This window comes from Acromyrmex echinatior, chromosome 10 (genome assembly GCF_024713525.1).
Source record: "Acromyrmex echinatior isolate Ae372 chromosome 10, ASM2471352v2, whole genome shotgun sequence".
Classification (NCBI taxonomy): Eukaryota; Metazoa; Arthropoda; class Insecta; order Hymenoptera; family Formicidae; genus Acromyrmex; species Acromyrmex echinatior.
The window spans coordinates 8,753,213-8,764,096 of record NC_141861.1 but is presented as its reverse complement, the minus strand read 5'-3'; the positions used below and the strand labels follow the sequence as shown (position 1 = coordinate 8,764,096).

The following is a 10,884-nucleotide window of genomic DNA, read 5'->3' as shown; positions in this document are numbered from 1 at the left end:
TAAATATTTTCTTATTTTCCAATCAACATATCGATTAAAAAGAGAAAACATTATAGGAAGATATGCCGATAGTACGAAAACGTCTTTAATCTTTTCATTCATAGTTTTTCTTTATTGTTGAAGTCTTAGTGTAAAAACGTACAAATAAAAGATAAATATTTTGCGAATACTCATGAAAGGATGGCGGACATAATTAATTTATTCAGCGTCAAGATACAATCGAATGACGTTGTATAATTTGTATATAAAAATATGTCATGATGATATCGTTCCTGATTTTTCTTATTATCGCTACTTGTCAAATCTCAAAACAGCATGACTTAAACTTACAAGTGCGATATCAGTACGAATACATTATTAATGATTATAATACCAACTGGCCTTGCTTCTACAAAGGGACTGCCGCTTATTAATATTAATATATAATGTATATAATGTATAGGCTCGATTAAATATAAAGCATCCCTCCAAAATTGACATTTTTTTACAAAAAATAAATTAAAAAATATTTTTATTAAAAAATAATATTTATTTTTTAAATAATTTTAATATTTCATTAGTCTTCCTTATTGGCATTTCATACCGTCATTTTTTGAAAGAACAAATTGAAGATGCTTTATACTTACAGCCAAGGCTGTATAATATGCAAGAATGTATCATAGTCATGACACGGTTTGTACTATCATCGGTTAAATATCATCGCGAAGTCGCATTTATATTCAAAAGCATGACCATTTAAATAATCCAGAAATTTTTCTTTATTAGTAAGAGAAAGTGTCTTGGGAATATTTTATCTTTATTAAATTTGTGAAGATTTTATACTAAAATCCTGACAAGTTAAGTAAAAGAAAGGTGGATTAATCCCGATGAAATGGACACTTCATGCGAAGTGCAAGACAAATGGCACAAGTGAATTTTGCGAAGCTTCGTAACTCGTGCTTCGCATAATTAAGAGAAATCGGCGGAACTTCGCGACGTCGCGCGTATGATGCGCGTTCGGCTACACTTGGCTACCTCGCTGAAAAGAAAGTTTCTTTCGGGAAACTCTTTGGCAGTATCCAATCCCTTATAGATTAGAAAAGATTTCCGCCGATCGCGGAATGTGATTAACACCGATTATCGGCCGCGCAGTCCCTCGTTGTACTTAAAAGCGACTCTCAAATCTCAGTTCTCCCCCCGAAAAGTGAGGAACGCGTCCACAAGGAAAACGGCACCCTCAATAATACTGAGAGAACCTTTAGCCAAGCCGGTATCGCGAAATGTCGACTTGTATGATATCTTCGAGAAATAGTCGATATTAAGTGCGCCCGCAGCGATGAACAAAGCACATCCAATGAGTGAGAAGAAAAGATCCTAAAAGATAAAAAATTGCATTTGTAAAAATCTGTATATGATATTCTGTCAATCGTAAAGCTATTAACGTATGTATTTTAATTTATACACATTACTATATTAACTGTGTAATCTATTATGTAGGTACATACATATACATACCTAGGAAAAATGTTTATATAATTTAAAATTCTATATAATTAAAATTGATATATTTTATATACAATTATATTATATATAATTATTTATAAAATATATCCATATATATAACATTTTTTCCCGCGTATAAATTAAGAAATAATGTATCAAGTTACGATCCAGCTAATGTCAATTAAAAGTAACATCAATGTTATGTTTGTTACGTTTTGTTGGTGTCAATTAGGGAATAATTTAAACATAGGGTGTGTTCCAAATTTACTGCCAGCATTGAAAATGCTACAGTTTACATTATATGCACAATAAATTTTCAGTATTGGCAGTCAATTTTGGAACACAGCCATAGCTTCTTTAATTTCATTAGTTTTCTTAGATCTACATTTGAATCTCGCGGTGTTTCAAATTTTCCACAATTCCATTTATACATAGAGTAGCCTATGTAAAGTATGACATGCCATAAATATATATATATATAAGCAAAATGGATACTTTTTCAAAATAACTGTGTATTTTCTTTACATCAATTCATTAAAACGTTTTTTTATGTCTTCCATATTTTTGAAGTTATTGGCTTATCATACTTTGCGTTTCATTCTGTATAATTTTATATTACGATTTCTATCTGATGAAAAATTCATCCTACAATATCTATTGAAACATACTACGCGACGATTCACTGGCGTTCCCATCACGCTACCGATAAACAAGCCGACCAGAATAATCAGGTAGCCCCCAAAGGTGCCCATGGTTATCATCGCGGTAGGTTGATCTCCCCCATTGAAGGAGTTGTAGTGCAATCCGATAAGGATGCACACCAAGAGCTGTAATCAGAAATAAAATTTTGCTGTACTCTCAATTATCTCTTGCTTTTATCATTCATACGGAAACTAGCAGTTTTTTTTGCTACAAAGCGAAGGTACGGATATCACCTACGAAACTGGGTCGATCCAGAGAGGGTACATTCTCTTTCAATATCATCATAAATAAAATATTGCCCACTACTCTGTCCATTATTATGTCCCAGTTGGCAAGTTTTTATTTCTAGACAACAAGTCATAAATGTGATCGTTTGATATAGTCCGCCGGATCATTAACACAGTTATAAGCACGTATAAGAATCTACATAAAGTAGTATCTACATAAAGTATGTCATTATGTATGAATACAACAAATATTTTCAAGGCAGATCTCAAAATTGAATCAAAGATTTTCAAAAGTTCATGGAATGTATAATCTATAAAAACAATATTTATACAAATTTAGAACTTTTTATTTTAATTAAAATGAATCGATGTTTATTTCCATATAAAGAATATTTTTTAATACTTATTATATAATAATAATGTATAAAAAATTAAATAATAATACTGATTATCTCTCTTTAACAAATTGATAAGTAATGAAAGTTGAAGATAGACAGGTAAGCGAGAAATGTGCCATAAATTTCTGGGCGTTTTATTTCGCAATATAATTTTCATCTTTAAGTCATCCATGGCGTCAACATTAAAATTGCACACGTCGGCCTTCGATGCGATGACATATTCGCCTAACACCGAATACAGTATATTTCAAAGAATCGCTCGGACTTGGTCACCCACGTGTCGATAAGTACGTGATACATACATCACATTTACATTTACTATAGCCAGAACTTCATCACTAAGGAGTGCCATTATATCGCACTATACATTAGCAATATAAATATGTATTTTATGTGTCAAGAAAGCAGCGCAATAAATTTATCTATACATATCGATCACTATTAATTCAATTTCAGTCATATATTTGTCAATTTAATTCATATATTTATATAATAATGTTTTTATTTTATGCAAAACAAAAATAGCTATTTTTTTGTATTTATTCAACGTAACGTCGCGTGTGTACTAATAATACTTAATAATTCATTTTAAATGCTATGCTTTTCGCTTATAAATTAATGTAAATATATGGCTCATTGGCAAGTAAAAATTTTATAATTTTATAAAATTATATAAATTTTACATTATTTAGCTAAGAAATAAATGCGAAATAACATTGTATAATCGCTAAAATTTTACCAAGAAATCAAACAAAGAAAAAAGTTAAAATTATATTTAGAAACCATCAGGCGTAGTCATGTAAAGATACATGCGTCGATTCGATGTTGATTCCATTATCATTTCTGACTCGACCAGGTCTCACGCTCTCATGATATCGCTGCATGTACTCTTAGCGCCGAAATATTACCCGTGTCTGCTGATATTGCAAGCATGATGTTAAGGATGTATCTGAGATATTTTAAAATGATAACGAAATAATGAAAAAAATCACAAATTCTTCATTTTAAATCGAATTTAAAAGTAATACAATAAATTTTTTTGGTAATGGTTTATTATCTGGATCATAACTTATGATCATAACTTATGATTCATAAATTATTTTAATAAATAGTAATATTTTTTAAATCTGTGCTCGCGCGCGCGCGCGCGAATAAAAGTGTATGAAAATGTATTATAAAATAAGTGACAAAAATTTCAATTTTTTAAATGTAAGTACTTTATATAATTAAGATTAGTTATGTAAAGTTATATTGCGATGTGTAGACTAGTTGTCCAGTAAATAAACAAAATATTTATTTGTTTTAAATCTTTATCAGTATATCGCGATGAAACTTTGCAGTTATTTTGAATATTTAAAAAATTTGAAGTTTTGTTTATTATATTTAAATTTTAGTTTATAACAATAATAATAAATAAACTACAAAAATGTGTTGTACAATAAAAACATAATGTTATGTAATTATGATAATTTTTAATCTATATATAGTTTATATTAATACATTTGTAAAAATGACTCAGGATACATCCTTAAGTAACGTTAATTTGAAAACAAATTTAAATAAATGCATGTGTTCAACGAAATAAATTTTCTAGCAAGACAGCTATTTTATACTTTTAATATTATATTAAGTTAACGTGGGGAAAAAATAAACGATCATTTCAATGCATTATTGAAATCGAAACTTACACAGAAAGAATTATTTTGTTGAAACATTAATAAATATAAATAAAAATTTAAACAGATTAAAAAATAATCTTGTTGACCATCAAAATAATTAGAAAATTCAAGCAATGCTACAATGCTGCAAAAAATTTTCATACTTTAGCAACTATATTCGAATAGTTTAAACGTCTTACATATTCATTTTGATAGTACAATAAAATTATTTTCAAATCTAGCTAAATTTTTAGATACTTCAGCAAAATCGTTCTTTTCATAGTAGTATCGAGTTATAATTTTCCATCGCTTACAAATACAAACGAACTTACTACACAAAAGGCGTAGGCTTCTTATGGCACGTAGAACTCAAAGAATCTTAATAGAAACTTCTTGCATCAATCGACTTCCGGATGACTTGAAGCAAACCGTAATAAGAAGAGGGAGGACAATCTTTGCGGTAACAAGAACGGATTATGTCATTCTCCATTCTTACCGTCTTACGAATCGCGAAAGATATGCAGCGCGGAATGTCACGTAATCAACAATGAAGCCTCCACTTCGAGGCGGACGTTAATTTTCTTGATTCTTGAAAGCACAATTTAAATTTCGATTGAGAAATTGGATCAATCGATCGGAAGAAACGTTACGCAGTAACGTTAAAAATACATTCGAGGGCATGGTGGAGTTCTTAAAGAAGTACGAAGCAACCTCGAGGATAGTGTTTCTCTTGCGGCTGGAAATATATGCATGAAACACTATAATATAGTTTTATGCAGCTTGAATCACGCATTTTCTCGAGAATTCAGTTTTCTACGTAATTTCACATGTTAAGAATAGAAGAGCTCTTTAGAGCTAACTAATAGTTACAAGTATAACCTATGTGCGTTTCTAGTTATGTTAATTAATATTTTGTAATGTGACATTACACATACGATTGAGATTGTGAATAAGAAAATCTGATTTATCATAATCATAATTTTTCTCATTTACAATGCTGTATAAAATCTATATTAAAATGAGTATTAAAAGGATTTATGCTGTAATTTGTTCCTTAAGTCTATTTTGATATATATTTATACTTTTTCACAAAGATAATATAATGCTATGCTGTTAAAGTTGATGAAACTTTGCTCCAACAATCTAGTATCGTAAATAATTAAAAATATGTAATAACATATTCAAACAAAAACAGCGCACAAAATGTGATGCCATTTAATTTTTTAAACTGTGGTAATTAATTCAGTTTTGTAATGATAAGTGTATTTTTATTAAAATCCAATTTATTAAAAGTCCAATTTTGTTAAAAGTAAATAATATAATATATACAAAACAAATAATATAACATCTTGTGCGTTACTTTATATTTATTAATATACTTACAAGTTCAAGAAATTTTATGATCGACAGCCTCGTAATTGTAGTCATTTCGTCTGATCTGTAGATAGAAAAGAAATAATATAGAAATTAATTAATTATGCATGCTATTCATTAAAATAGAAAAAGAATGTACTTTCACTTGTGAAAAAAACGTTATATTTAGATTTATAAAATTACGATGAGTTACGATTACGTGTATATTGGTGGGCATCGAAAATGCGCCATATAAATGCAAATACAATGACTATAAGCACGAATGTAAGTCGCAACAAGAATGTAAGTCGCATGAAAATGTAATGAATGAACGGTAAAGAGAAATGGAGACACGATAATCGATATAATCATACTACAGTCGTATAAACGAAACCGGAAGTACATGGTGTTAAAGTGCCTCTTTTAAAAAGACATAAATTACATATTGTAAAATAGTAATACGCCGTTTGACAACACGTGCGACTAATGCACACTATTAAACTTCCGCGAAACACAATTACATTTTGCATATATAAGTATATACAAGCATAATACAAAAATTAAGAGAAGTATAAATCAGTTTATTTCATATAAAACGGAGAACGCAGAACCGAATCCTTTTTCTCTTATATTTGCTGCAGAATTATCAGTGATTTCTTTATCTCATTTTATCCCATTTGTTATATAATTAGTTATAAAGTATTTATATACGGGAGAAATCTTTTAAAAAAACTTTTCATTTTCAAAAAGTGAATATTAATTAACAATTTATTAACAAATAATAAACTATATTTCTCGAAATCATTTTATCTAAAAAAATGTGTAAATTAAAATGTATTATCTTTAAAAGCTAAAATAAAAAATTGTATTATTTGTAATACAAAGAATTGTTGAACATACAAAGAATTAAAAAAATATTTGTACAAAATCACGAAGATTTATACAAAATTGCTAATTAATGTATTTTCTACAAATAAGATTTTTTTTATAAATAAGATTTTTTTAAATAAAACTCTCCTCTGTATGAATATCTTCTTGCACTTACTATGTGTTCAGATAAAAATTCTTGTAATTAGCGATATCAAGAATCTTACATTTATAGTTTATCAAAAACCGGAACGCACACAGCGTTACAACCAATTGTGTGCTCGTATAGTCTACGATGACATGTCGTGACCATGGTGACCTTAATATATCATCGTGACATTTATTGCTATTTTAATGACCGCGAGTCTAAATTCAACTCTTTGATCATTTCCGTAGTTCTCGTATGTTGGCATTTTTATGTGTTTTACTTGCCTTCTCGTGGAGGAAATTATTTATAGAAAAATTTGACGTTGTTTCTTGCACAATAAAAATTTTAATGTGTGCTTTAATATTGAATTAAATATTAATAAATATTAATAAATATTATATATATATATATACTATGTATCTATGTGTACATAATGTACGTACATATATATATATATATATATATATATATATATGTATACATATGAAGTGTGCTATAAAAATATTTTATCAATAATTAATATGATTTGTTGAATGTACAAAGAGCTGTTGAATCGAAAGTAATACGAAATCGAGGGGCACGCGCACCGAAACTTAACAACAATCCACTTCCATGTTATATTTAGATACATCGGATAACTCTCGAGAATATTACTCACGGATTAACAAACGCACGCGCGTTTTAGTTTGAAACTCCTTTAAAGCTCATGTTATACTACGTACGTGAACGCGGATTATATTCGGATTTGCAAACTTTATGAATCGCTGATTCATCAATTCAATTGATTAATCAACAATTCGCAAGTCACAATTCTAATCCAATCTACACTCACAATGTAGAGTGACATGGACTTTTCCCAGAAGAGGAAGATAAGAATATAAATATACTCGTGACATAATTATACATCAAATTATATAATTATATTATTACTTAATTGTAATGATTAAAAATCTTTAATCAATAATGTACGTGACAACAAATTAATATCGGCAAATATTGCTTTGTAATATTTGTATATCGCCATAGGCAAATATTATACGTGCTTAATTGGACTAATACAAACTTTACGTCATCTCTCGATTGTTAGATGACTTGAGCGGGTCGGCACGTATGATGATGACCGTGACATACCCAAGATGGGTAGAATGCAAAAAACTAAAATAGCACAACGTGTGTCCTGAATGCTTATATCGTCATTGAGTAAGAAGCGTTTGTTAGTCAGTCAAGCGAGGTAATGAATTTTCTAGATTTAGATCTGTGAATTGTTAAGTGAAATTGATATAGCAACGTTCAGTGAATTTATTTTCTCAATCATTTTCTCTCGACAATTATATTAAGAGAAAGTAATTGTAATTCCTTCAGCTGAAATAAATATATACAAAAGAATAGATATGTGCCGATATCTATGTATTATGAAAAAAAAAACGATTTTACTGAAGTATCTAACAATTTAAGTAAATAAATCTGAAAAGTTTATGAAAACAATTGTGTAAAAAATTCAAGCACGATGAGCAAAATTTGTTATATTTTAATAACCAGCTTGAGCGTCCCACATAATTATTTTGATAGTCCAAGAACATTATTTTCAGATTTATATCTGATCTAGCTAAATATATACTTCAATAAAACCATTCTTTTCATATAACTTTAAATATGTACGTTTCAGTTATTGTTTTACTCTTCACTATTTCATAGGCAAATGGAACGATGTAATAAATATTTAAGTTATTCGTGAGAAATTCGTAAAATTTTTCGTTCTATACCGAGTACGTGAACAAAGTTGGCAAATAGCAAGCGTAGCATAACAAGTAATAAATTTTATTTATATTACCTTGCTTTATTTGTGATTGTTTGGTTTATTTCACCAATGGAGCAGAAACTGCCATTTATATTTATAGTATAGGTACAGAAGACGAGAAAACTTTTTATTCAAATTTCTCATGAATGTTTGAATTTTACATCGTGCCCTGTACTTGCTTATAAATTATAGTACTAAAACATATTTGAAGTTATGCAAAATCCATGTGTGCACTACTTGGCCCTCTCCTTGTAAGAAGCATTTATTTTAAAAAATTTAGAAATATATAGGAATGATTTTTTATATATTATTTATATTTTTCATTAACATTACTCTGGATGAAAATTTATCCTCACAATTAAGAACTCTTTTTACATTTTTTTATGTCTACTTTATGGATTGCAAAATGTTATTAATTAGCGCTCCTTTAAAAAAATAAACTTTTATCAAATGTTATTTTAAACTATCAAAATTTTAATCACAAAAACTGTATTAAACTCAAGAAGTTTATAGTAGTCATGAAAATTCATTCATAGTAGAAGAATTAAAGAAATGAACCTGAAAGTAATTATAACAGTAAGAACAATAGCAAATTATTAATGTATAGAAGATTTAGCAATTAATAAAACATTTAGTAGTGTCTATGAATAACGATGTTTTGAAATATAAATATGGATAATACAAGTTGTTTATCTTCTGCGACAATTATGTCAAAAATTTGATATGGATAACAAGGTCTCGTTATTGTTCATAATAATTTGTGATTTCGAACGAGACTAAAAAAAAACGAGAGTAAACTAAATGTTAAAAGACAAATCGCGGTCATGTAACACAAAAAAGGTACGCATTTTTTATACTGAAAAGGAAGACACTTTCACGACGCTCACCATTACCTTGACTCCGTTTATGTAATTTTTTTCTGACTCATTCTTTCCTTTTCAAGGCTACGTTTTCAAAACAAGGATATAAATTGTAGTTAACAAAAATATTGACAGAAATAATGAAAATAGTGTCTCTTTCTAAAATCATTGGGTGTTAATATTTGTATTATCGTAACAATTAAAAATATATATCTTTTATATTTCTAATCAATATCGCTAATAATTATTTTGTCACGAATAATAATAATTATATTATTTTAAAAAACAAAATTGTACATGTAGTATGAAGCACTCCGAAATTTGTAAATTTATATTTTGATGACATACAATATATAATATTATTTTAAATTTCTGTATAACGTTTGTGTATCTTTTCTTATATTCTGTGACTAATATTGATTAAAAAATATCGTACTATGCATATGACACATGAACAAGTGTAAAATTGCGCATAATTGAATGTAGTTAAATATAATTTGGGGCAAATTTCTAACAATGCCTTTATATTATTGGTTTATGAAATTTGAAGCCAGTTTCTGATGAATCACAAATGTTTTCATTACTTTAAATGACTACGCATCCACGCGAATGTTATATATACACCTGGTATTCTTACATTATAGTATTGCGTATATACAAATGCGCGATACATTCGAAGTTCACGGACTTATTTTCTTCGCAAACTACATTACTTAAGATAAAGATAAAAGCTTCACATTTGATATGACGTACTATTTGCTAAAAAGAATTGGCGTTTTCTTTAAATAAAATACTATACCTCTCTTTTAATAATAAATGGAAATATATTTATGTATATCATATATATATATATATATATATTGTAAATTATCATTAATTATAAATTTTATATATATAAATATGATTATTTTTTAAAATATTTTCAGAAATAAAAATTAAATATTTAATATTATAGAGAATTTTTATTTTTCAACAAAATGTAGCATATTATTGCGTTTGTATACACCGGAACAACGTTTGGCGTCTTATTCTAATATCTCACTCCAATCGGTCAAGGCTAGTCGGCCCCGCAAACCAGCACACAAAAGAACAGTACAACAAAGAGCCTGGAGCAAGCGTTGGGTGCGTCTTAAAGCGGTGCGTAGCTTTACCGTGAAATTCCCGATTTGCGAGAACATAAAAGAAGACTCCTAAGTTCATTCATTCACGCGCGTCGGCATCGAGCGTATTCGGTGTCGTACAACGTACTTACGTGTTCACGCTTTCGATTCACGGGACGGTCGTAGATGCTCGCGAGACGAGGGTTCAACGACGACTGATGCTGAAGACCGACCACGTATTGTGCAGGCGCGTCAGCTAGCCTCGATTTTTACGATCGACGGAAACACGCC

The 10,884-nt window shown here is 28.9% G+C and overlaps 1 protein-coding gene across 1 annotated transcript; it reads right to left on the bottom strand.

The window, feature by feature from the left end:
- Positions 1–84: 84 nt before the first annotated feature.
- On the bottom strand, positions 85–10,884 carry LOC105150275 (protein snakeskin). The gene is made up of 4 exons (XM_011063235.2): positions 10,746–10,884; positions 5,851–5,905; positions 2,151–2,309; positions 85–1,353 (listed from the first exon to the last, which is right to left on the bottom strand). Exons 2-4 carry the CDS (start codon positions 5,893–5,895, stop codon positions 1,165–1,167), a joined length of 393 nt encoding a protein of 130 aa, XP_011061537.1. The 5' UTR covers positions 5,896–5,905; positions 10,746–10,884; the 3' UTR covers positions 85–1,164.

Excerpts from the sequence above, each read along its gene's own strand:
- LOC105150275 (XM_011063235.2), bottom strand. The coding sequence starts at position 5,895 with ATGACTACAATTACGAGGCTGTCGATCATAAAATTTCTTGAACTT. Across the intron at positions 2,310-5,850 it reads TCATAAAATTTCTTGAACTT|CTCTTGGTGTGCATCCTTAT; the intron begins GTAAGTATATTA and ends TTCTGATTACAG. Across the intron at positions 1,354-2,150 it reads CGCCAGTGAATCGTCGCGTA|GATCTTTTCTTCTCACTCAT; the intron begins GTATGTTTCAAT and ends TTTATCTTTTAG.